This window comes from Ovis canadensis, chromosome 3 (assembly GCF_042477335.2).
Source record: "Ovis canadensis isolate MfBH-ARS-UI-01 breed Bighorn chromosome 3, ARS-UI_OviCan_v2, whole genome shotgun sequence".
NCBI lineage: Eukaryota > Metazoa > Chordata > Mammalia > Artiodactyla > Bovidae > Ovis > Ovis canadensis.
In genome coordinates this window covers 35,279,890-35,307,586 of record NC_091247.1, presented here as the reverse complement: position 1 = coordinate 35,307,586, position 27,697 = coordinate 35,279,890, and the positions used below count along the sequence as shown (strand labels likewise).

The window sequence follows — 27,697 nt, the reverse complement described above, 5'->3', positions numbered from 1 at the left end:
AAATAAACGTATCTAAAATCATAGGTGGGATTTTAACACCTCTTTTCAGTAGCTGATATAATAAAAAACACACAAAAAAAGGATACAGAAGACTGAATACTACTAACAAGTAACTAATACGTACCCAAAACACTATACTCAAAATTGCAGGATATACATTTTTTTCAAGTTCACATGGACTATTTATCAAGATAGACTACGTGTTGAGTCATAAAACAAATCGCAACAGATTTCAAAGGATTAAGTCCATACAGATTATAACTGACCAAAATAGAAATTAGATATCAGTAACAATAAAACATCTAGAAAAGTCCCCAAACATTTGAAATTCAAGCAGCACAATTATAAATAACTCATGGTCCAAAAAGAAATCACAAAAGAAATTTAAAAAATTTTCTAACAAAATGATAAAGAAAAACAACATATCAAAATTTGAGAGAGACAGCTAAAGCAAACCTTTTAGGCAGAAATTTATAGCTTTAAAGGCTTATATTAAAAAAGAAGAAAGGATTAAAATCAATGATCTAAACTTCCGTTTTGAGAAATGAAAACTGAAAAAGAAGAAATTAAATTGAAAATAAGTCAAAGGAAATAATAAAGATAAAAGCATAAATGAACAAAATGGAAAACAAACCACAGGAAACAAATCAACAAAGTAAAAGGCTGCTTCTTTGAAAAGATTAGAAAAACTGATAAACCCCTAACTAGATTTTTTTTTAAAGAAAAGGGGATAAGAGGATAAAGATACAAATTTTCACTCTAAGGAATAAAAGAAGCTATATCACTATATCCTACAGATATTAAAAGGAAAGTAAGACAATACCATAAACAATTTCATGCCAATCAATTCAACAACTTAAATATGATGGATAAATTTCTTTTAAAAATAACCCACAACTTGCTAAAACTAACAGGAGAAACTGTAAACATCTGAATATCTCTATATGTAGTACAGACATTTAATTTTTTTCCACAAATAGACTCTACCAAACATTGAGGAAAAAAATAACGCAAAACCTACACAAACTCTTTCAGAAAACAGAGGAGGCAGGGAAACTTGTCAATTCATTTTATGAAGCCAGTTTAGTGCTACTATAACAGTCTAATAAGGACAATACAAGAAAAGTAACTTCTGACCACTATGACTCATGAACATAGATATAAAATTCTCAATGCAATTTTAGCAAATTGAATCAAATAATATAAAAAAGGATAAAGTATCATGACTCAGAAGGGTTTATCTATTGCTGGAATGCAAGGTTGGTCTAACAATCAAAAACTAATGAATGTAATTCTCCATTTTAACAGAAAAAAGAAAAAACACAGGATCATGTCAATAGATACAGAAAAAGCATGCTACAGAGTTTAATACTCAGCCATGATAAAAATCTCTCAGCAAAGCAGGAATATAGGGGAATTTCTTTAATCTGCTAAAGACATCTAAGTAAAACCTAATGCTAACATTAACCTTAAGGGGATATATAAAGCCAAATGTCTGCTCATAGCGCTTGTGTACAACAATGAACTGGAGGTCCCAGTCAGTACAGAAGGTTTAAAAAAAAAAAAAGAAACAAAAAAACCAGAAAGATTATAAACACTGGAAAGAAAGAAGTAAAGCTGTGTACAGATGATATGACTGTTTATGTAAAAAATCTTAAGAAATCTACAAAAAAGCTACTAGAACTTGGTAGGATTATAAATTTAGAAAAGTTAATAGAGAAAAGTCATTTGTATTCCTATATACCTGCAACAACTGGAAAATGAAATCTGAAAAACTATCATTCACAATAAAAGCAAAAATGCTAAAAATATACAAGAGTTCCACATGAAATCTTAAGACATATCTGAGATAAAATATAGAAGATCTAAACAAAAATCATGTTGTTGATTGGAAAACTCAGTATTGTTAAAATGTCAGTCAGTTCTTCATTGACAGATTCAATGCCATCTCAATCAAAATCTCAGCAGGTCTTTTTTGAAAGTTGGGGTTGGAATTGGCAAACTGACTCTAAAATTTACACAGGAATATAAAGGACTTAAAATAGCCAAAACAATATTTAGAAAGAATAAAGTTGGAGAATTTATATTTCCTGACTTTAAGAACTATTGGTATATAAACAGAAAACTAGATAGAAAAGAATATCCAGAAACAGACCCACTTATATATGGTCTATTTATTTTGCTAAAGGCATGAAGGTAATTTCAACAAATGTTGCTTAAATAGCTGGAGATATTTAAACAAAAAAATTAACTTCAGCTTCTACCTCATACCATACCCCAAAATGAATTTGAGATGGATTATAGACCTAAATGTCAAACCAAAACCAAAGCTTTAGAGAAAGACAGAGGAGAATCTCTTCAGGCATTTGAGGAAGGCAAATAATTATGAGGATACAAAAATATTAACATAAAAATAAAACACTGATAAAATAGATTTCATTAAAAATTTTCTGCTCATCAAAAGATACTGTTAAGAAAATGAAAAAGCAAGCCACAGATTGGGAGAAAATAATTTGTAATACATATTTCTGACAAATATATAAAGAACTCTTAAAACTTAATAATAAACTGACCAACAACCTGATTAAAAATACACAAAATTGAACAAACACTTATACCAATAAGCACATGAAAATATGCTTATCAGTAATCATTAGAATACTAAAATTAAAAGCTCAATGTGATATCCCTTCACTCCCTGTAGAATAGCTAAAATTAAAAAGACTGACAATACCAAGTGTTGGAGAGGATATGCAACAACTGGAACCTGACATATTAATGGTGGGAGTACAAACTGGAACAACGATTATGAAAAAGGTGGTTAGTTTCTTATAAAGTTCATCATACACACATTCCCACTTCTAATTATCTACCCACAGAATTGAAAGCATGTCTATTAAAAACTCATGTAAGAAAGTTCATAGCAGCTGTATTCATAAAAATCCCCAAACTGGGAACAACCTAAACACACATATGCAGATGAATGGATTAGTACATTATAGTATATTCAGATAATAAAATATTACTCAGCAGGAAAAAGAAGCAATGCCACAACAGATAAGTTTAAAATTAATTATGTTGAACACAAAAGACATGAAAGAGTACAATCTGTATTATTCCATTTATAAGAACCATCTAGAAGAGGAAAAACTAAGACATGATGATAGAAAAAAGCATTGTTTTGGGGGTGAGGAGACTAACTGGAAAGGGGTAGAAGGTAACTGTCAAAACTCCATCAAAAGTTACACTTGAATCTGTCTACTTCACTGTATGTAAATTATAAGTGTACCTAAATTATGCTACAATAAATACGTTTAAATGATAAAGATATCTTTAAAAGAAAACCCTTGCCTTCAAAGGACTCACAGGTTGATGAAGGAAATGAGATGTATACAAAGATGTAAAAAAGCAAAGAACAATACAAATGAGATTTCAAAGCAGTCTATGACCAATAGGTCAACCCAAACTGGAGAGAGGTGAAAGAACTGCCTGTAAGTTAACATGGATGGAAAACCATAAGGAAGACTGTGGAAGGAAGAGGAGATTTGCAGGAGCAGAAAGAGAGCAGGAGGAAAGAAGCAGGCAAAGGTACTGTAAGTCAAAGAGGAAGTTAAATCCAACCAAGGGTCCTCTCCATGTCCACCCCCTGACTGACCCTTCGCCTCAAGCCTATCATAGGGAGGAGTACAGTCTTGTTTTTCAGGATGAAGTTTGGGAAGATTAATAGCCCTGCCCAAGGTGACAGAGCTTACAGATTAGAACTTGTGATGGGAACTGGGGAGCACATGACCCCAAAGCCTGTGCTCACCCAGCAGACGGGATTCACTTGTGAGGACAGAACTTGCTGGACAGCCATGAGCAAGAAGTACAAGTCACAGGAGAAGCTCTGGTCAGTGCCAGAAAGTGGCCTTTCTGAGTTCACATGTTTAGAATTCTGCTCTATGGGAGGGAATAGACAGCTGACTCCACTCCACGGGCTCTAGTGCTGTTCATAAACCATGAGAGTGTTTATGGCCTGGGCAGAGCTCTCCAAGTGAATTACAGCCTTGTGCGCACTGTGTGCATACAGCATTTTCACAGGACAAAGAAGCAGGGAGTGCAAGGAACGCTGCAGTTGGCCTCTGTCTCTTTCTGTCCTGTCTCTTCACCTTCTCCCCCAATCTCTAGTCTGTACTGCAGGGAAGTTCTCTGGTTGTGCTTATCCACTACCTGGACTTCTGACACAGCTCAGGGAAGTTACTCGGATCAGTTTAAGAAGGGAGTTTTTAAACTACTTCTTTCTAGCAAGAGCTGACTTTCTCTTTTATTACACTTAAAATGGATCCATCTTCACTACAGTAGAAGGCAGATTTTTTAAAAACACTACTTCAGATGTTTTCTTTAGGCTGGTGGTAATGTAAAGCAAATGTCTCTTGCAATTCTGAACCAATCTGTTAAGATAAACAGGCCTCACTTACGACAGGCCTACACTGAAATCATAGGCTTTGGTCTGCAACTCCTTAAAGACTAAATTCATACATGCTAAAAAGTTTACTGAAAAAGCATGTGTGTCTATGGGCACACACATGCACATAAGCATACACACACACAAGGAGATAACTTTGCCATGGAAACCACAAAAACACGTCTAGTTTAGACTCCACAGCACATACCACAAATAACAGCCCATCTTTTAATGGCAGATTCTATGTAGACCCAGGGAAAGCCCAGAAAATTAAACTGCAATTCCTCAAACATAAAACTTATTTCATAATCCCCCTTTCCAAGTTTATTTCATGATAAGTAAGTCTTACTCATCGTCATTAGTTACCTTTGCGTGTGTTTGTTTTTTCCCTTAAATAGAATTTCAGACTTGGGCATTGTGGACAAAAAGGGAAAACACAGGGAGGAAGGGCACACTGAAGGTTCAGACAACAACAGCTCTGGATTCCACATATGAATCTGAGGCAATCTGGGTTTCTAGAGAAAGTTGTCCTGTCATTATTTAAAAGAGTCCCAACTCTGCTGTGAGTGAAAGCCTTGTACTACAGAAAGTATGGAGATGCCAGGGGGTACCTGGGGAACGAAAGAGAACCCACAGCAGGGAAGAAACGAGCAAGAAGCCTTACCAATCAAGAGCGTTCTAGGTCTGGAAGGCCAGGTTTTACTAGTACACACTTTAAAAAACCATCACAAGTTGGTTTGATATCATAAACGCTTTGATCTCTCCTGCTGGGCTATAAATTCCATGATGACATGGAAAATTTCTGATTTGTTTATCACCGTATCCCCAGCCTTGGGCACACTGCCTGGAACATGGGAGATGCTCAATGAATACTGGATGAGCAATGAAGAGGATGCTGAATCGATATTCTTCATCTCTGTAATTCTTTGGATCTGAACATCCTTTAGCTGGAATCATAGGTGTGAGCATACAGCTGTATGATAAAGTAATAACCACCTGCCACTCTATAATTTATTTTTGGAAACTATGACACTGACCCACTCACTGTTGCTTCAGTCTAGGAAGGCCATGGTTCATGAAGACGACTGGTGCTCCAGATACTAAAGTCTTACCTATAAAAAACATTCTGCATTTATATTTACCTATTCCATATGACTGGGGAACACTTTCTATAGAGAGGTTCAAGTGCAATAGTTATATCTCTAAATTCCAAACTCCAGCTAAACTTCAACCTCAAATTCCCAACTTATTTCCCTAAGGATATTAATAGTTCTAAGTTATTTGACTCACTGGAAAAGACTCTGATGCTGGGAGGGGTTGGGGGCAGGAGGAGACAGGGATGACAGAGGATGAGATGGCTGGATGGCATCACTGGCTGGATGGCATCACTGACTCGATGGACGTGAGTCTGAGTGAACTCCGGGAGTTGGTGATGGACAGGGAGGCCTGGCGTGCTGCAATTCATGGGGTCGCAAAGAGTCGGACACGACTGAGTGACTGAACTGAACTGAACTGAACTGAAGTTATTTGTATAGCCATTTATTCGAAGATGATGCAGGCCCTACTCTGGGCAATGGCTGCAAAGATGCAATGAGGAATATAACTCACTCTGTTCCTTCAAAGGCTTTACAGTTCCATATGAAAAACTAGGTACTACATCCACATGTTGACTAACAAGACCAAAATTCTATTTGTTTACTATCTGCTGGAATTTCCCATTTAAAAAAATGAGAAAGCAGCTGTCAATATTTTCATCATAGACACCGTTTATACATAACTCCAATTCCCAACTAGTAAATAGAATCTAATCTAAATAGAAAGGTAGATTTCAGAGATGTCCTGTAACCCAATTTTTTTTTTTTAAAAAAGACAATCTACCTGATGAGGCTAGAAGAGGAGTTGGCTAATTTTTTCTATAAAGGGCCAAACAGCAATTACTTTTGGCTTTCCAGGCCATATGTGGTCTGTTTCAGCTATTCATCCTGCAGTTGTTGCATGAAAGCAGCCACAGAAGATAAGTTTAAAAATGGGTATGGCTATGTTTCAATAAAATTCTATTTATAAAAACAGGCACAGGGCAGTAGCTTGCCAACCCCTGGACTAGATAAACATATGTTACTTATTTGCAAGAAATAACAATTGATTCAGCGGACTTCCCTGATGGCCCAGGGGTTAAGAATCCGCATTGCAATGCAGGGGAAGAAGGTTCAATTCCTGATGGGGAACTAAGATCCCACATGCTATGGAGCAACTAAGCCCAAGCACCTTTGTAACTACTGAGCCTGTGTGCCTCAGATAGAGAGTCCATACACTGCAAGGAAAGATCCTACAAGATGCAACGAAGATCCCTCGTGCGCAACTAAGACCCAACACAGCCAAATAACACAACAACAAAAACAATGATTCACTTACTTTGCTCTTTTGGCCATTTCATTTCCATCCCATCGTGGGCTGTATGGGTAGTTCTTCTGGGCCTGGGAATAAAGCTGTCCACTGTTGGTAAAGTGATAGACAGATTGGAATGTGAGAGTTGGCTGATCTCGAGGGAAAAACAGGGGCAGGTCAACTGTAAAGACAGAAGAAAGGAAAAGATAGTTAGGGCTTAAATGCATCTTAATACACATTTTTTGGCTAAATACGAATGGTGGGTACAAGACTCTACTTAAACCATAAACACTGGTTGACGCTTAGGTAACAGGTATGGAGAGAGAACCCAAGAAATATTGAGTTGGCCAAAAAGTTCATTTGGGTTTTCCAAACTTTTTGGCCAATCCAAGACAAGGTGTCTTCCCTGCCTTCAAGGAGTTTATAACCTAGGTAGAGAGGCAAATCACCCATAAATAAAAATTTAACCAATATGAGGCATGATGTGTAGGTAAGTGCTGAAAGAGTACTAGGAAATGGTCGCAGAGACTGGGCAACCCCAGCTCCCTGAACTGCTGTGGCACTTATTACCTGTCCAGTATTCACAGAGAAATTAATTGTATATCTCTTTTAAGTATCTATTATATCATAAACTCATCAAAGGCTGGGCAGTGTCTTTCTCATCCAGAATTTGAAGAAGACTGTTCTTAAAGAATGGATTTGGAAAGGTGATCAAGAGGGCAAATGATGATCTTTCTTTTCTACAGGAGATGGCAACTGGGCCACCAGAAAAAACAAAGTATATCACTTCACTTTCAATCTAGCAGTGAACTTTGATACTGAGCAGTTTTCCGTTCTTCTGTATATGTTACCATATATATCTCCTCAATCAGTATCAGCTGCTTAATGGAATGTCACAGGGACTACATATGTCTACTGTTTTAGTATATACTGATTTTAATATTTGCTATTTACAAAATATTATGTGCTTTATGTTCATTTGGGGATCCTTTAATTCCATTTTTAAAAATAAAATGACTTCCTATTTTCAGTTCAGGCAAACTATCACTAAAAACACAGACTGTTTCAATGTCAAATTCCTCAAGGCATATAATATGTATTTCTGTAAATGTTACTCACTTTGAGGACACAGAATAGGCACATCCATTTAAAAAAAGAACAACAAGAAAAATGTGTATAGACTTTCCTAGCTTTACAGAGTACTTTTATATACTTTATCTAATTTGATACCTATAATTCCTTGAAGCAGACATTATTTTCACCAGCTGCATTTAATAAATGACATACTTGAGGCTCCAAAAGGTTTATTAACTTGTTCATACCACAGCTACACAGAGGCAGGACTCAAATCTAGTCCTGTAATTTAAATCCTAAGCTCCTTCCACTGGCTCACATTGCCTTTTGCTCTTGGGTTTACTGCTCACTATGTCAAAATTACAACTTAGTAAGCTAAAGTCTCTACTGTGAAGGATGTACAGGGTTCATCCTTTTGGTTCCATGAGGCAAATATAGGAAAGAAAAAGATATATTAGATAGCTATACATGTATCACCAAGTCAGTTAGGGTGACCTTTGACTTGGAACAGGCCCACCAAGTATCCAAAATGATTTTTTGAAGGAAGTTAGGTTTGCAGCAAACTTAAAAAACAAAAAACTGTCCAGCTGGTAAGGCCTCTTAGGCCTCTGAGTATATCTGACTCTGACTCAGTGCTGTAGGGGGTTTCTACAGATGAATCACCCCCCAACCAAAGAAAAGTGGCAGGATTTTGAATGTCCACTCTTTAGTCACATTTTCCAAGTGCCTCAATGCAGTTTCAATACATGTCTGTGCCAAAGCAAAAATCTGGTAACATATAGGAATAATACAAAACATGAAAAACACACTAATTCACGTGATAAGCACTTAGGTTCAAAAAACCCTTTTGAATCCTTTCATCTTACAGAGTTTGATATGAAATATCTTCAGTCATTTAGAATAAATATTGTTTTCCAAAACTTTATCTCTCTTCTGATTACTCACTTCATTTCCTCTGATTAATTTTAGAAAAAAATGCCTATTCACATGTACTTTAATTTGACTTCAACCATGTTTATATTTTATATGTTTCATACATAAAATGAGATTCAGATTAATCTCCAAAGCAATAGCTATAGCATTGGTGCGAAGTATTTAACATGCAAGTTTCCCTTTAAAACAGCAGTAATTTTCAATAATAAAATTCAATGGCAATAATTTACCAATTCAAAGTAAGTACAGTCATCATTCAGTATCCAAGCAATATAGATAGTATCAGAAGCTTCATGACTCTTAAGCTATCAGCTTTCTAGGGCTGAAATGCATTTTTTTTTGTTCCTGTTATTTTGTTTTGTAGAAAATGAGCCACTGGTATTTTGATAGGCTAAAAAATGATTTTCCCATCTAGTCCTGAAACATCCACTCTGACCCACTATATGCCCAATTAAGACCAGGAACAATTCAAAATATAAACATAATTTTATTTACCTAAATGAGTGAGTTACTCTGATTTAAAAAAAACTGTTAGCTGATATGTACCAAGATTTTCCCCAAAAGTATTTGATTACATGATTATTTTGCCATGGAGATTTTTCTTAAAAAGTGTAGCTGGAGTCAGTACTAAAACTTAACACAGTGGCTACATCATTAGAAGGGGTAGGACTGATCAGAGTCCTTCAAAGATAAAAGTTGGTAATCCACATATTAATTCACATGAGAAAATAAATTTAAAAAATATAAATATCTTGCTCAGTTTAATGAGGGCGTATCCTGCCTGAATCAGTCTGTAGTCAGTAGAAGGATGACTTCTTTAAAAATGTTCTAAGAAGGAGTTAATAACTAAAATACCTATGAGAAATACTTTGCATTTTTCTTATAAGAATGATTTGAATGATACAAGTTAGTTAGAATTAAAAAAACAAAACAAAATTTGTTTTCCTTATCCCCAAATGCTTCTGACACTTTACATTTTGCCTACAGGCTACGTCATGATTTTTCTGAAACATTAAAATAATGACTGCTGAGCCTTCAAACAGCTAACTCGCTTTAAGAAACTCCTAAGCTTCTGAGCAGTTTGGGCTAGTCGTCTCAGCCATGTTAAATCTGAGCAACTGAACATCTGCTTTCTTAGAATCCAACTCCTCTACTAGCTCAGGTTTGATTCCCAGAGTAGCATCATTCCATTGGATTCAGTTACTCATTGTCAGCGTTGTTTTCACAAGTGCTTCCTATTTTCTTCTTTCTGGATTCAGAGACTGAATTTTGCCCAGCTCTTGAGCCACAGAAGAAATGGTCCCCTTCTTGTTCAGTATAATTTTCAACAGCCATTTTCTAAGCATTATTTTCTTCAAGAACTTGTTGAAACGAGTCACACTCAAACACTGCTAATTCTGCTCAACCTGGGCACTTCACAGGAGTTGCTCACAGGGCTCTGACGCCCTGGCAGAAGGCAGGAATAATTAAGTTCTGCACCAGCTTGCCTCATGCTGGACGGTCACAGCAGTGACAGGTTCTACTGGTCACAGTCCCAGAGAACTGCCCACCGTGCAGCTTTGAGAGGCGCCAGATGCACTGAGAAACTTTGCCGCCTCTCTCCAAACCATGCTGAAGTTCTGATGGTTTTATCTTCTCTAGTAAATATGCTTAACTGCTCCTATGTCCTCATCCTTGCACCAGAAGACTTCATTAGTTTTATCTAAGTTCACAAGACTCTCGAGAAACTTCACTTCCCAGCCTCAGACCTCAACAATGGAAAAATGACACTGAACAGCCAAAAGAAAAATGCCACATTGTGTATCCGATCCACAGGACAGCTGCCAGATACTCAACATTTCAGGCTTTGTTCTAACAAGTTTGATCATATGGTTTTTCCAGGAAAAAGAAAAAAATCTAATTATGGCAAGATTAGAACAAGGGACATTAACAGAAAATAGTGATAACTAGCAGTCTGGCACAAAGCACTGAGAGAGAATAATAAATAAAAGCAGACTTAGGAAATCACAAAGCATCCCAGTTGTGGGGGTGGGGAACGCGATTCAGTGTAGGAACAAAGAGCTTGATCGTTCCCTCAAGCTATTACCATACATAGTGATGTTCACTCCCAATCTTGGTAACGGGGCCAACACTCTTGGTTGCCTAACCAACAGCCATTCTCCATCTTCTTTTATATGTTCAGACACCTCCTCCCATAGTCGGAGAGCATTCACTCCCTCAACCTTCTATAAAACCAAGGCAAAGAAATGTGATTCAATTCTGCTAATGGGACCCGAGTGGAAGTCGGCCAGGGGTCTCTGAGAAATCTTGTTCTAATTTAAGACACATATGGAGAAGCCCCCATTTCATTTTTGCCTAGATCTTATCATGTGAGATCTTGAGGCTTGGAGCTGGCACTCATCTCGTGACCATGAGCGGAAAGTCAGCCTGACGTCACTGAGCTGTCGAATTCATCTCTCTCTGGCACTGCCCAGCTCTGGATTCCTTGTTTTGTCAGACGATTACAAGACCTAACTATTTCAACTTTTTAAATCAGGTCTTCTTGGACCTGCAGTGCAAGGAAACTAAAGGAAATGTTATTCCTTGCAGCTTCTGTTCAAGAAGGCAGGATAATTGTATAATCTATTTCAGAAATATTTCCATCAAGCATGGTTAAAAACATTCAAGGCGCATAAATAGGAAAGTTTTAGCTGTCTGGAAAATTCAGTTATGTGGGACAGTTCAACCCTTGAAAATGCCAGACAAACGAGGGGTTAACCATAATTGCTTCCCTGAGAGTCGCATCATCAAATATTTTCATCATTATTCATAAGTCAGCCATTATTTCATTCCTCCAAACCTTCCCAGCTCTGTATTCTTGTGTGCTTGGGCTATAGGGAAGATGCTTCATGGATTCACTTTGTGGTGGCTATGGTTACCTTTCGATTTCCAGTCCTCCTCCAGTTCCTCGAAGCCTCAATAGGAGCTAGTTTTAACCCCATGTTGACTGGCTGTAAACTCCCCTTTAGACGATGATTCCATCTCAGGTCAATTCTTCTTAAGAGCAGTTTGTACATGTCTCATTCCCAGGCTTTCCCCGCAGTGAGCACAGAACCAATTAGGGAAGTTGCCACTTACTGACTGACCACCCCTGATCTTACTAACTACACACTAAACCTCTGAGACACAGGGATCCAAACCATTAGAAAGCTAACTACCACATATCCAAAACACTCACCTATAAGAAACAGAAAAGACAAGTTTTCCAATTCAGAAGTGTCCCCACTCAAGGCATTAAAAAGCAAATGGAGTCTCTTTTTTATCATCATGGCCTTACATGTAAGTGACCAAAGAGACCAAATATTAACCACATTTTAATTCGTTGGTTTCAATTTTTCACTTTTTTGTGTGATTTGATCATGTAAACAGATGACCTTTGGGGTGTAGTAATATTAACAAACGAAAGCCTGAACTTTCTTGGATTTTGCTGTAAATGCTAAAAATCCTAGCATGGGAGGTGACAGCACGATATGATGGAAAAAGTATACACAGCCTTTGGAGTCTGATAAAAATGCGTTTCAATTCTGAGCCCTATTCATTTATTAGTGGTGAGACCATAGGCAGAATATTTCATCTATTTGATTCTTGATTTTTCTCACCTGAAAAATGAGGGTAGTAATTCTTATAGCATTGTTGAAACAATTGAACAAAAACAGAACAGGTAGTAAATAAACATTCATTCTTTCCTCTGACTCGTCCTTTTCCTTACTTTGTATTTTTCTTTCAGTCTAGTTTTATACACTTCTATTTTTGTGAAATTTCTAACTACAGCATAAATTTTCACAGTGTTTAACTATTTTGATGGATCTCTTTCTAAACTTTGTACAGACCTTTACATCTCAGTAAAATAACATACTAAAAAGAATTTAGCCTTTTCTTGATGACAAACAACACATGAAAAGATCATTATACATGAGTGTCTCAAGTGTTAATAAGACTTCACTTCTAAAAAGAAATGATACAAATGAATTTATTTACAAAACAGAAACAGATTCACAGACTTAGAAAATGAATTTATGATTACAAGGGGGGGAAGGGGTAGTTAGGGAATTAGAGATTGACCTGTACACACTGCTATATTTAAAATGGATAACCAACAAAAATCTACTGTATAGACAGGGAACTCTGCTGAATATTATGTAACAACCAACATGGGAAAAGAATTTGAGAAAGAATAGATGTATGTGTACGTATTGATATAACTGAATCACTTTGCTGTCCACCTGAGACTAACACAACATTATTAATCAACTACATTCCCATATAAAACACAAAGTTTTTAAAAAGAGAAGACTTTACTTGCTCTTTCACAAATGCCTCCTACCACGAGCCAGACCCCCAAAACCGTTCAGTTAAAGAGCTGACATGCCTTTGAGGTGGTGCTGAGGTCCCCAGTGCTACTGGCTTGTGTGTGCCGTTCGCCCCCCGACCACAAACTTCATTTATTTCTGGCTCCTTTTCCTTTGCCACTTCTCACCATGGCCAGCCCAGCCTCAGTATGGTCTCGCTCTCTTGCCTCTTCTCTCTGCCTTTTGTCTGCTTCACCCAGCCTGCGTCTCAGCTCCTGGAGAGCCAGCATGGTTGATTCTCTATCTGTAGGCCGGGACCTGGTGTGGAGCAGGGGCTGTATGATGGCAAGCAATGCTGTGTGAGCTCCAGTTCAGGTACTGTTTGGAGTTCAGATACTATCTCCTCCTCCTCTTCTGCCTGCTGTTGTTCGTTTCCTTCCAGGTTTACAGCTAACTTCCCAGGTAGGTGAAGTTATAGGAAATTTGGTTCCTGCTTACATTTTGTTTAGCATTCGCTTTTGAGGTACTTTACAGAGACAAATTAATAATTCCGACCCCCAATGAGCCATTCACACAAAACTCCAGGAAGAATCTCACTGTGAAAGGGATGCCATAGTGTGTGCCCAGGAAGAGCCAGGTTCTCCTACCTGGCCACATAAATGAACCCAGGCTGAACCATATCAGCTAAGCTTCTCCTGTCATGAGCTCAGAGGGTCTCAACTAGAAGTCAACGTCTGCATCACGAAGGAATTAACCCTTGGGCCCCATCTCAGACCTCTGGTTCCTGAAAATGCACCCGAAGTGCCTCTGATATGCCTCCCAAGCTGGGAATTACTACAAAAGTTGAGTGCTCCTAGGGGTAGGGGTCATGAATTAGTTATTTTATATGCTTAGCACTTGGCACAGGGCATGACATAACATAGGAGAGACACTCAATAAATGCTTGTTGAACTAAAGGAGTATTTAAGGGAAATGCAAAATTATAAACCTCAAGGAGATTCCATTTCATACGTATTAGACTGGCAAAAATTAAGAACACCAACAATCCCCAAGTATTGTCAAAGATGTGGAACACTGGAATTTCTCACCACTGACAATGAGAATATAAATTTCTATAACCTCCTGTACAGTAAAAGTGAAGATGTATAGACTTCATAACTCGGCATTCCCACTCCTAAAACACTGCCACAAATACATAAGAAGGTAGGAGAAGGTTTGCTGTAGCATTGTTTGTGATAACAAAAATTGGAAACATCTTAGAGTGTCCATCAACAGCAGACTGTGGTACATTCCTCAATGGAATGCCTTACAGCAGTTCAAACGAACGAGCTAGGGCTACATGCACCAACACAGACGAACCTCAAGAACATAATGTTCAGGAAAAAGCAGGTTAAAGATGAGCAGTGTCCAGTATATACTTACAAAGTCCAAAAACATGCATACGTTATTACACACTGCTTATGAATGCCTATGTAGAAGAAGTATAAAAACGTGCCCGGGAATGATAAACACCAGATTAAGGAAAGAAGTTCCCTCTGGGGGTAATGGGAAAGGAGAGAGGGATAGGAATGCATCATGGAGGGGTACTCAGGGGGATGTAACCAAATTAGTAATGTGCTCTTTCTTTAAAAACAAAGTGAAAACAAAAGCAGAAGCAATTACCAGCAAAATATTAAGATTTGGCCAAGGTGGGTACATGGTGTTTGTTTTGGTACTTTTTATATACTCAAATAAAGCACACAGACATTGATATTCAGAGCAGCACAAGACAATCAATATGGTTCCATTTGCATAAATTTCAAAAACAGGAAAAAATAATGATATATTGTTTATGGGTATATGCTACGTGATAGAAGTATCATGTAAACACAAAATTCAGGGGAGTGGTTACTCCTGAGGGGGACACGCTTAGGGCTTCTAAGATACTGGCACTGTTCCATTTCTGAAGTCGGTGGTGTTTTATTAGTCTTTAAAGTACATGGGTATGTTTTCTATGATCCCTGTACATATGTGCAAAGAAATATTATTTTTTTAAATGGGAGCATTTATAAAACTAAGAGGGTTTAGAAAGTTGAATGGTCTTCAGGGAAAAATAAGGCACCAAAGTTATAAAGAAAAATAAAATAACATAGAAGAAAATGGTGCAGAAAACCTGGAATGCAGCTTACAGAGGCACTGGAGAAGGGGGACATTCTCTCATGAGAACACTGTCAGGCTGGCACAGTCAGCTGGTCCACTGAGTCTCTCCTTTGCTCCCAGATTTGCTGAGTGGAAGGCGGAGTGCTGGGAAGAATGAAGGTGTCTGGGCCCTGAGCACCGGCAGTCACAGGGGAAGGGGAGAAGTTCCCACAGCTCACATGGGGTGATAGCAGAGGTGCGGACATGGCATCCATGCCGAGGGAGGGGACACTACTTGAGGTGGAAGCTTTGCAGAAGAGATGGATTTTGAGTTGGATCCAGAAGGTTAAGGGCTGAATCAGAACCAGAGTCTAGGGGATACTCCGTAAAGAGGGAAGAAGTCAATAAAGCTTTGATGTTGTGCAGATGTAACAATTTTTTCTTTTTTTTTTTAAAAATTATTTCGTTGTGCCAGGTCTTAGTTGCAGCATATGAACTCTTAGTTGGGGCATGCGGGATCTAGTTCCCTGCCCAGGGATCAAAATGGGTACCCCTGCCTTGGGAGCATGGAGGTAACCTTTGGATCACCAGGGAAGTCATCAGTTTTCCATTTTTATTTGATTCTTTTTGTATTGTATACATTCAATTCAGAGAAGCTATAACCTGTCCTATTTTACCGATCCCACTTTCTTTCTCACCACTGCCCTCACCTTCACACACACGGAGAGCAACAGGGGACGCAAAGATGAAGGGAAGCTGATGCTGCCCTTGGAAGCTCACGGCCAAACTGCTCTCCCTTCCTGGAGGAACCTCCTTCCTTCGCTAGGTTTATCTGGGTTTCCTCTCATCACGACTCAGTTTGTTAGAAATGTCTCTGTCCTAGAACTCTGCATGCTTTCAACTTGTACTCCAAACAAGGCCTCATCAGGGCTGTCCTCCCCAGGAGAAAAGGAGAATGCCAATGGCTGAGGCCAGAACCGAGGGGTTCCCCACGTGGGAAACCTTCCTTACCCCAGCGTTTCTCTGCCCGCTTTTCCTGCTTCGTCCATTCCCTCATCTAACACACACTGAGTGAGCACATCCCATGCTGCAGGTCCCAGGCTACACATGAGGACCCTTGCTTCCTGGAAATGAATGGTAGGCACGACACTGTGCACTTCCTGTGATGTCCTCTGGTTTCTGTGTCCCCTGAGGATGCGTTCCATTTGGATCCTAGCACTTTCTCAGGTCTGGCTTCTGGTTCAGTCCCTACAAGCTGCTCTTGCTTTTGTGGCCTTCTTCTAGGAAGCCTCTCTTGCCTACTCTGTCACTAAGTGACATGTCCCCATGATATAGTCTTGGCTGAATTGCTAACAATGAAGTGTTCCCGTCATAATTCTATATTTTCCACATGTGAACACTGGGCTAGACACACAGCAGGTAGTTGATGCATGTCTAGGAACTCTGCCTGGCAGAGACCATAAAAGTGAGGAGAGGTCAACGACACAAGACATAATAAAGGAAGCATGTTTTTAAGAGATGCAGAGAAAAATCATAAATAGCATTTCAGTTCAGTTCAGTCGCTCAGTTGTGTCTGACTCTTTGCGACCCCGTGAGCTGCAGCACGCCAGGCCTCCCTGTACAACACCAACTCCCGGAGTCCACCCAAACTCATGTCCATTGAGTCAGTGATGCCATCCAACCATCTCATTCTCTGTCACCCCTTTCTCCTCCTGCCCTCAATCTTTCCCAGCATCAGGGTCTTTTCAAATGAGTCAGCTTTTTGCATAATGTGGCCAAAGTACTGGAGTTTCAGCTTCAACATCAGTCCTTCCAATGAACACCCAGGACTGATCTCCTTTAGGATGGACTGGTTGGATCTCCTTGTAGTCCAAGGGACTCTCAAGAGTCTTCTCCAACACCACAGTTCAAAAGCATCAATTCTTCGGTGCTCAGCTTCCTTTATCAGTTCAGTTCAGTTCAGTCACTCAGTTGTGTCCGACTCTTTGCGACCCCATGAATTGCAGCACGCCAGGCCTCCCTGTCCATTACCATCTCCCGGAGTTCACTCAGACTCACGTCCATCGAGTCCGTGATGCCATCCAGCCGTCTCATCCTCGGTCGTTCCTTTAATACCATTTAAACTTCTATCTTTAAAAGAATGTAGTCACAATAAATAAACTCCTGGCCTGGGAGGATTAAAACAGATATCTGGCTAAATTAAGGAAGAATTTGATTAGAATAATCCTTAAAGAATACAAAATCCTTGGCATTTAAAAGCTGGGCAAAGTCTTTAAAGAGTCATAAGCTTCTAATTTCAAAAAATCATAGATGATTTACCAAAGGCAGATGATTAGAAGGAATAGGACAAATTCTGAAAAGGAGGAGGACTGACAATGGTCAGTTTAAATACCAGTCTTAAAAAATTAGAACGTCTTGCCAGGCACAAATTTGCAAATAATGCAACTACTCCAAAGTGAAGGATGACTAACTAGGCTTTAGAAGAAAAAGAATTCTGAAACTAGTTATTTTTATTTTTGAAAGGGTCTGGTTATGAGCTTTATATGCTAGAGAAAACAGCAACAAGTATCCAATTTGAGAAGCATTCCTGGAGAATCTACTATGAGCTAGCTCTAGGGGGCCAAGTTGAGTAAAGCCTGGTTCTCCCCCCTGACCATCACTGTTCTCAGGCAGGAAAATGACGGTGGGTTATAATAGAGGTAGTAACTGCCTGGGTAGGGGTGGAAAGATAATCCAAGGGCTTCTAGAAGGTTTGTTGGATAAGCAGAACCGTGTAAGACCACTAGGATTTGGACAGGCAGTTGCAGTGGGAGGCTTATGACAGGGAAGGGAGAGAGAAAGGCGAGGGGATTCCAGGCAGAGGGAACAGCATCAAGCAGTCAGAGTAGAGGAGGGTGAGGGGATGAGGGTGATCAGAGCAGAGGGAGCACTGGCCAGAGGATACAATGCTAGTGCAGGGGGGTCTTTGGATAAATATGCCAAACTGTGGAGAGTCATGAGCACAAGGCAAAGCAGTGTGGACTTTCTTCCATGAGCAGCGAGATCCTTGAACATTTCTAGGGAAGACACCCCACACCACCCACTCTGGTCAGAAATTTTCCTGTAATTTAAATACCCTCAAATGGTAGAAATCTTCTAGAAAGGAGAATGTTTTAGAAGGTACACATGCACAAATCACAAATAATTTATTATTTATTATTAGAGGAGTGCAGTCATTCACTTCTCAGTTCGGGAACCGATTCCACTTTACAAAACATCTCTTAAGACTTACTAGTGTGTCCCTTATGTTCAGAGGGAGGCTCTGAGTGGAAAGCTTGGCGATGGGCTGTCATCAGCTTATAGGAGTCTTCCGTTTTCCCTCAAACAGCTCTAACTTCCTATGAGGACAATTCTACAGCAGAGCCTGAGATTTGGGACTGGGTGTAAGACTGGGATGGGAAATAGTTTAGGTTAAATATGTGGCAGCGCTTGGAAACCAGAACCCTCAAGAGTGACTGTATGTTTCCTTACAAGACAGCGTTAGAACCCTGTCATTCTCTTATGCAGAAAGCTGCATGAACTTATTTTTTGTGTGTTACACTTTCCAAGCATTCTCCACTCCAGATTTATACTGTGCTGGGGTATCAAAATTACAGGAAAATGTCTCACCCACTAGATTAGGTGGTTGTGGAAATGTTCAGAGATAAGTCACTCCCTTCTTTGGTTGCTTTAGGTTCAGTTCCGTCTGGTGAGATGAACAGGAAAGAGCTTATCTCGGTGAGGCTGAAGGGTCACGTGAAAAGCACGTGCCCTGGAGGTGGCGACCTAGGTTCCACCTAGTGATCATATCGCGCTGGTAGATTCACTGACCTCTCTGAGCTTCTTCCTCATTGTAAAACTGGAAAAACTCTAACCTCCAGGTTGAAAATAAAGCATGTGGTATAGCATCTGCCACATAGAAAGTGCTCGATAAATAAAGGTTGGAGCCTAAGGGAATGTAAGAACAGGTAGGTATAGTGGAGAGAATATGATCTTAGGAATTTGACAGATCCAGGCTTGATTCCTACTCGACCGGTTATGACCTGGGAGACTTTGTGCAATTTGCTAAACTCTCTGAGTCTAGGTTTTCTCATCTTTAAAATGGGACAGTACCTACCATACAAGGCTGTTGGGTGGTTTATAAGACATAATGAATACATGTAGAATACTTGGCATCTAGCAGATATTCATAATGATACCGATTATTACTCACTCTTCTCTTAGAAGCAATTATAACAAACCTGAGTCTATATAATTTCTTTCTCCAACCTGACTTCCAGCTGAGAAAATACAACCCATAGATTAAGGTAGCCAGGCTCTTTCAATTAAGCTTCCAACTTAGTTCTGCCCATCATTTTATGTGGGGCAAATTCAGAGTCCTTGGGAACTCCCCATTTTTAATTCTATAATCTTCTTCCTTTAAATTAAAAAAAAAAAAAAACCACAGCTCTGGAGAATATAAAGTCAAATGGGGTTTTGCAGCAAGAGCTGACCAAAAACCATAAAACATTTGAACAGAGAGGAAGCCTGCTGAAAACTCAGTCAGACAGTTTTCCATTGTGCTTGGATAAAAAAAAGACCAGAAAGATTGCTATGTGGTCCATGAACTATCCTAGTTTTTGTTTAGTTGTTTCTTTGGCCATCTCCTTAGTTATTATTTCTTCTGTGAGAATGGGAGGGGGATACAGTGGGAAAATAGAAACTAAGTCATGTTCTTCTTTGATAGCAACTCCATTTAGAAATTTCACTTCAGATGAAAGTATGACAGCTGTCTAAAATGATGTTTTTAAACTGTCATATTCTCCTAACTTGAATTATAGAGAACACACATATAAACACAAGGTGAGCATGTTGAGGCAAGCCTTTGACTTAAATTAGCTGCTTGACTTGTACATCCAAATGTAAAGGAATAAAATCTTTTTCAAGCAAAGGTTCTCCTAAGAGAAGCAGACTTGCACCCAATAACTGAGAGCTCTTCCTTGCGAGCTCCAAAACGTTTTTTCCCCTTTCTGTTGCTTTTGATTGAAATCTTTCCAAAGCAGCCTTCACATTTACTTCTTCCATATCCCCCTTTAAATGACTTAAATCACAATTATGAATATTAGCTCTCAGAGTGGGCCATCCAGTCGTGACAACCCAGGCCGAATGAGGCGTGTGTATCCAAGTGTCTAGCATTCTGCTGTCTCTAGTTTCTTAGTTCCCTCCACCCCCACCGCCCAGCTCAGGCTATAGGTTAGGCTGTGTAGAGACCACAGACCTTCTCTGAGCAGTTAGGCTGCTAGGAATCAGGGAACTAGTACACCAAGCTTAACAGCAGGTGTAGGAGTCAGGCCTGAGGTCCCTGTGAGTGAAATACATAAACTTTGCAATACCTCTTTAGTCTATTCCCTTTCTTTCAGCTGTGTTTTTGACAGATGTGCTTTCAGGGAAGAGCTGAGCTATGGGCAGGTGAGGTGCTTAAAGATCTCCATGTCTTGTCACAACAGAGGACAAACTCATTAAACCACAGTTCAGAAAGAGGCCTTGGAAGTCATCTATCCATTTAACTGAAAAGCCTGTGGTGTAGAGTGGTGAGGTGCCTGGGCAGCTGACAGAGAACCCCAGGGTCCTGACCCCCATCCAGCAAGCCTCTCGTGGCTCAGCAAATCTCCCTACAGGAGCAAAGTAAACCACAGCTAGCAAAGCTGCTTTTACAGTATGACTTTGTTGTTGCTGTTGTTTAGTCACTAAGTCCTGTCTGACTCTTTTGCGACCCCATGGACTGTAGTCCGCCAGGCTCCTCTGTCCATGGGATCTCCCCAGCAAGAATACTAGAGTGGGTTGCCATTTCCTTCTCCAGGGGATCTTCCCGATCCAGGGATTGAACCCATGCCTCTTGCATTGGCAGGTGGATTCTTCACCACTGAGCCACCAAGGAAGTCCATAGTGTGACTCCGGGTTCTCCTTTAACCCAAGTCTGAAAAATCTCTTACTAGAGAAAAATTAGGCATGGTGGTTTTTATTTTTGTGTTCCATTCTAATAAGTACTTTTTTTTTTTAATGCTAAGAAAAGGGAAGGAAACAAGCATTTGCTGAATATCTACAATGTGCTGGGTGCTTCCTGCCATATGGTTCTCTTGTCCCTTTTCACTAGGGAGGAAGCCCATGCCTGTGGCAAGCCCAAGAACCTTCTTGCAGCCCGGAAGAAGAGATGGTGCCAGGGTGAGCCCTGGCCAGTCTGGGTCCGGAGTCCGTGTTCTTTCTATCACAAGTGCTACAAATTAGGTTTACTGCTTGTTTCCGATATTCTGGAAGGAGTTTCTACTCAGGGACACTTTGGCTTGTTTGCCATCTCAGTCAGGGGTTGCTATGGGCAAGCACATTCTCTGGCCGTGAATCAGAAAGTGCAACTGACTCTCACAGTCCTCACAGACCAAGAGGAAGAACAGAATGTGCCTGCCTTCCAGACCTCACGAGTTATTCCTCTGGGTTCAATGAGCTCAGGCTTTTAAGGATTTTTATGTTTGATGTTTCAATTTCCTTGTTTTCTTTCTTTTGGATTGGGAAGATATTTTACGGTCATATCCATGGGGTTTTAATGGCCTTAGACCCTGGTGCTCACGTCTGTTCTTCTCCCATAGTTTCCATGACACCATATTGATCTGTACTTCCTTTCCTTTTAAAATATTTACTGTTCCCTTTCTCCATCCACGTAACAACTCCCCACAAAGCCCAGGTAAGGGATAGTTAACCCTGAAGGGTTGGCCCTGTGCTTTCCTCCTTTAGAAAGTCCCAGAAAGCTTCATCTCAGTACACTCTGATGTCTTTAAAATCTACCTATCCTTCTGACTGCTCACCTGTGCAATCTGATAATTCCAGACCAGAGGCCTGGCGAATGTCATAATATATGTTTTTTGGCTTAAAAGTTTTCATATCTCATCTGTGATGTAAAAGGTGGCATATTATCCCATTTACGGGTAAGAACACTGAAACTCAGGAACAGAAAGAAGCTCATTTAAAATTACAGTTGTGTGACAGAGCTGGACCTTGGATTCAGGTCTTCAGATTTTAAACCCATGGTTCTGACATTGTCAGGATGTCCTACTATCGACAGGGGAAGAATCATACCACACGTCTGAAATAAAAGCCGTAAGCTTGCTCACCCGCAAAGGCTGGGTCTAATATTCAGCCAAGCTCAGGACCTTTGAGTCACCGTTGACTCTTCATCCTGCTGTTTCCATCTCTGAAAGGCTCACTGTTGGCAGCATATCCTGGAGAGGACTATCCACAAGGCACTGTCCTACTTGGTGGGGTGGGAGGCCCATATAATTCCATCATGATAAACAGAAGTGGGAATGAGTATTTTTAAAAATAGCAGCCCACTTTATGCAATTGAATATACTTTTGTTTAAACCTAAGAACAACCGCGTTAGGCCTCCCATGCCAACCGTTTGAGGTCAGCTCCAAATACTAATCAATTCACACCTGAAGTAATTCAATATGCTTTCTCTGCCTCCAGGAATTGCTTCTCTGTCTGTCCTACACACTGGTGCCAGCTTGATTACCTTAATTCTTCCCCCTTGTTTCAGCCGATAGGGACTAACCACAGTCTCCTGGATAAAAACATAACTCTTAAATGTTGGTGGAGCAGGTCAGGAAAGGCCTACACAGCTTGCCCTTCTTAAGAGGGTGTGCGTGGTACAGCCCATCAGGCTTCAGTTAAGACTAAGGTTTGAATATAGAAGTTGAAGTTCATATACACAAGAGTATTGAAGGACAGATGTAAAGAATCAGATTAAGAATGAAAAAGAGAGGGAAGATCCAAAGGGCTTTAAAATAAAGTACTTTAAACCAGGGCACACCTTAACAGAACCTGATCTGGGCTCAACAGCTAACCCCTTCTTGGTTCAGCCTTCCTGCTCTCACAATAGCTATTCTATCCCACCCCACCCTTCTCTTACCCCTTATCAATGCTCTTGGTGATGGAATTCTCTTTGTTTCCATAAGCCAAAAGGTTAATATTATTTAGGTATCTTATTAATTGGCTGCATGGAAAAAGGGTTTGATTCTTTCAATGTTCAACTTGCTAAGTCATCACTTACCCTTAGATTAAACTAGAGTCTCCAAAGGGGTGCCCTGAGTAGGTAGCAATATGGATCTATAGGAGAGGTGTGGACCCCAGGTCCAGAGGAATTCTTTACCAAGAGATGTCATCTTTATGTGTGTGTACACACACGTATGGGTTTCCCTGGTGGCTCAGTGGCAAAGAATCCACCTGTAATGTAGGAGATCCCTGGGTCAGGAAGATCCCCTGGAGAAGGAAATGGCAACCCACTCCAGTATTCTTGCTTGGGAAATCCCAGGGACAGAGGAACCTGGTGGGCTTCAGTCCACAGGGTTGCAAAGAGTCGGGCATGACTGAGTAACTAAAACAACAACAACAACAACAACACACACACATACATATCTAAATACATGCAGGTATATATGTGCATGTATTTGGTTTCAGAGCTCCAAAGTTTTAAGACTTGTACAAATGAGAAGACAGTTGCTTGTCTGAAACTCAGAGATAGTGGTCATGAGCATTCCCAACCATGGGATTCTTGACTGGTGAGAGTTGAGGCACCTTCTAGCATAGCACAGAAAGACCTATAGGGTTTTAACTATTTAAAAATCAGTTATGATTTGGTATGAGAGCTGGACCACTAGCATAATGGTCTGCACTGGCAGGTGGATTCCCAGCCAGTGGACCACCAGGGACATCCTACTGTGTTTCGTTTTAAATTCCAATCCGTCATAGACTGATAAAGTAAAACTGAATGCCTAGAAAAGCAATCATGCCCAGGCACCACAGCAATGTCAAACAGCTATAACAGTTTCCATGTTTACTCGCATTGTCTCCATGCATCTTCATGGTCAGCTAATCAGCTGCAGACCGTACTTTGAGCCTTGGGTCAGAGAGGCCATGAGACGTGCCTGAAGCGTTTTTGGAGCAGGGACAGTCCAGGGCTCTGGAGGAGCTCTCCTGGAACACGTGTGCTCATGGAGGTGGCATCCTAGACCATCTGACCACCAACTAACTGTGGCCCTCTGAGGGTCTGCAGACTTGCAGACAGTGTCAAGTTCTCCACCACGACATTCCTGGCTGCTGGGACTGCCTTGCAACCCACTGCCCGTGTAGAGGCCCCTGCATACCGTCTTTCTCAGCCACTGCCTCCCTAGCTAGTTAGTCTCTCACTTACAGTGACGCTCATCTTTTGTTGGAAAAAAAAAATCCATCCTCCCAACTCTTCCTGATGTCCTGTCACTCTGGATCCTCACAGGACAAATACCCACTGTATCAGACCGTTACCTCTGCTCCGACTCTAGGATAAGCCTTCTCACTTTCTTCCCAGAATGTTCCTGCCACCTTTTTGTCTAAGAGAAAGCGACATCTAGCTTTCCCCCTTGGCCACTCCCTTGAGTAGAAGCCACTTGTCTTCCCAGACTTGCCTACACACTCAACCTTGCCCCTAAGAAAAGCAACCCTATTTGAAGCTTCTACCATTTGGCTAGATCACTTCTGTTGATTCTCACTGTGTGTTATCTACTCAGTCTCCTGGTTACACACTAACTTCTTGAGAAACGCCTACACTGGCCTCAAGTCCTCCTCTCCACTCGGGTTTCTGTAACCATCCAGTGTAACATCAGTATGGTTTCTGTAACCATCCAGTGTAACATCAGCATCTAACAAGGCAACCTACCCAGTTCCCATTTCCCTGTGGCCACACCCCCAACCTTCTCATCATCTATTCGTGCTGAGCCACAAAATAATAACTTCTAAAATACAATGACTTAAAAATTCATTGATTTAGAGACATTTCTGAGTGCTGACTATACTCCAGGCACTGCTGGGTGCTGGTGATAGAGGAATGAATGAACTCCAATATCTGTACCCTTTCCTATTGCCTCAGGGGTGGTGGAGTTCCTTCTTGCCCAAATCTCCTTCCTTGACCCAGTTCCAGGTTCCATACTCTTAAACCATCTCTAGGATTTTGCTCTTTCAAAGATCTCTCTCTCTCTCTTCCCTCTAAATTACAATCTCTTCTCCACTGGTTCCTTCTCATCATGCTGAAGAACCTCCCCTTCCCATAAGGACCCCTCGTGACCACCACCCTTACTAGCTACTTCCCATCTCTTCTTTTCATTCTCTAAACCCCCATAAAGCGGACTGGTCCACCTTCTTCACTATCAATTAATTTTGTAACCCATTCATGCCTGGCTTCTGCCAGCTCTAACACATGGACATTTCTTTCAACTGCTTTTCCCACTGGGACACTGTCCATGTTAATTACCAAGTTCAGTTCAGTTCAGTCGCTCAGTCGTGTCCTACTCTTTGCGACCCCATGAAGCGCAGCATGCCAGGCCTCCCTGTCCATCACCATCTCCCAGAGTTCACTCAGACTCACGTCGATCGAGTCTGTGATGCCATCCAGCCATCTCATCCTGGGTCGTCCCCTTCTCCTCCTGCCCCCAATCTCTCCCAGCATCAGAGTCTTTTCCAGAGTCAACTCTTCGCATGAGGTGGCCAAAGTACTGGAGCTTCAGCTTTAGCATCATTCCTTCCAAAGAAATCCCAGGGCTGATCTCCTTCAGAATGGACTGGGTGGATCTCCGTGCAGTCCAAGGGACCCTCAAGAATCTTCTCCAACACCACAGTTCAAAAGCATCAATTCTTTGGTGCAACTCTTCTTCACAGTGCAACTCTCACATCCATACATGACCACTGGAAAAACCATAGCATTGACTAGATGGAACTTAGTCGGCAAAGTAATGTCTCTGCTTTTGAATATACTATCTAGGTTGGTCATAATGTTTCTTCCAAGAAGTAAGCGTCTTTTAATTTCATGGCTGTAGTCACCATCTGCAGTGATTTTGGAGCCCAAAAAAATAAAGTCTGACACTGTTTCTACTGTTTCCCCATCTATTTCCCATGAAGTGATGGGACCAGATGCCATGATCTTCGTTTTCTGAATACTGAGCTTTGAGCCAACTTTTTCACTCTCCTCTTTCACTTTCATCAAGAGGCTTTTTAGCTCCTCTTCACTTTCTGCCATAAGGGTGGTGTCATCTGCATATCTGAGGTTATTGCTATTTCTCCCAGCAATCTTGATTCCAGCTTGTGTTTCTTCCAGTCCAGCGTTTCTCATGATGTACTCTGCATAGAAGTTAAATAAGCAGGGTGACAAGAAGAGTACATCTTATGATGTACTCTGCATATAAGTTAAATAAGCAGGGTGATAGAGAAGACTCTACACATGGACATCACCAGATGGTCAACACCGAAATCAGATTGATTATATTCTTTGCAGCCAAAGATGGAGAAGCTCTATACAGTCAACAAAAACAAGACCGGGAGCTGACTGTGGCTCAGATCATGAACTCCTTATTCCCAAATTCAGACTTAAATTGAAGAAAGTAGGGAAAATCGCTAGACCATTCAGGTATGACCTAAATCAAATCCCTTATGATTATACAGTGGAAGTGAGAAACAGATTTAAGGGTCTAGATCTGATGGATAGAGTGCCTGATGAACTATGGAATGAGGTTCGTGACATTGTACGGGAGACAGGGATCAAGACCATCCCCATGGAAAAGAAATGCAAAAAAAAAAAAAAAGCAAAATTAATTAGCAAAGCAAATGTTTTTCACTCCCACCTCATCTGCACCTCCTGCTTTCCTAGGGCCGCTCTCTCCTGGTTCTCATTTTACCTCGCCACTGCTTCTTTGTCTCCACCTGAGTCTTCTGACTGCCACCAGCTGCTGCCTTCCCCACAGTTGTTTTCAGTCTTCCCCTGTTACAGGCTCGTCCTTTGGCCATTCCCCCGTCCCATGCCACGTGGATCACAGATCTGTATCAACTAGGAGGGCTCTTCCCAAACTTCAGTCTTACAGTGCTGATTACTTATTGACTTCACCTGCTTACCACCTAGACACTTCAAACTCAACAAGTTCAAGCTCACAGTCTTTCCCCTCAACTCTGGGACCCTTCACTCTTTACTCAGCTTTCCCCACCATGCATCACACAGCCATCTGCCACTCCCTCTCGCTTCCAAAATCTGAGTGTTCACGAAGGCCTGTTGGAGAAGCAGTTCCTACCCCAGGCTTCTTCCCACTAGCACTCATACTCCACTCTGCCATCAGACCTGTGGCGTAAGTGAGATCACAGCACAGCTCTGTTTAAAATCCTTCCTAGACTCTCCATCAGGAATACGGCATTTTTTGAATTCCTCATGTGCAAGGCTCTTCCTCATCAGGCATATTTCTTTCCTGCCTCATCTCCCAACACCCCCTTAACTCACACACTCTAAACACTCAAGTTTATGAATTATTCCCAGTCTTCTGAATGTACCATATCAGTCCACGAGTACACTACTCT

General features: G+C 40.7%; 1 protein-coding gene across 2 annotated transcripts in view; it reads right to left on the bottom strand.

Moving 5' to 3' along the window:
- BABAM2 (BRISC and BRCA1 A complex member 2) overlaps positions 1-27,697 on the bottom strand; it is a 401,503-nt gene that overhangs the window by 29,409 nt on the left and 344,397 nt on the right. For both annotated transcript variants that reach the window (XM_069582871.1, XM_069582872.1), the window contains exon 11: positions 6,857-7,010. In XM_069582871.1, coding sequence (XP_069438972.1) covers positions 6,857-7,010 — 154 coding nt within the window. The remainder of the gene's footprint in view (positions 1-6,856; positions 7,011-27,697) is intronic.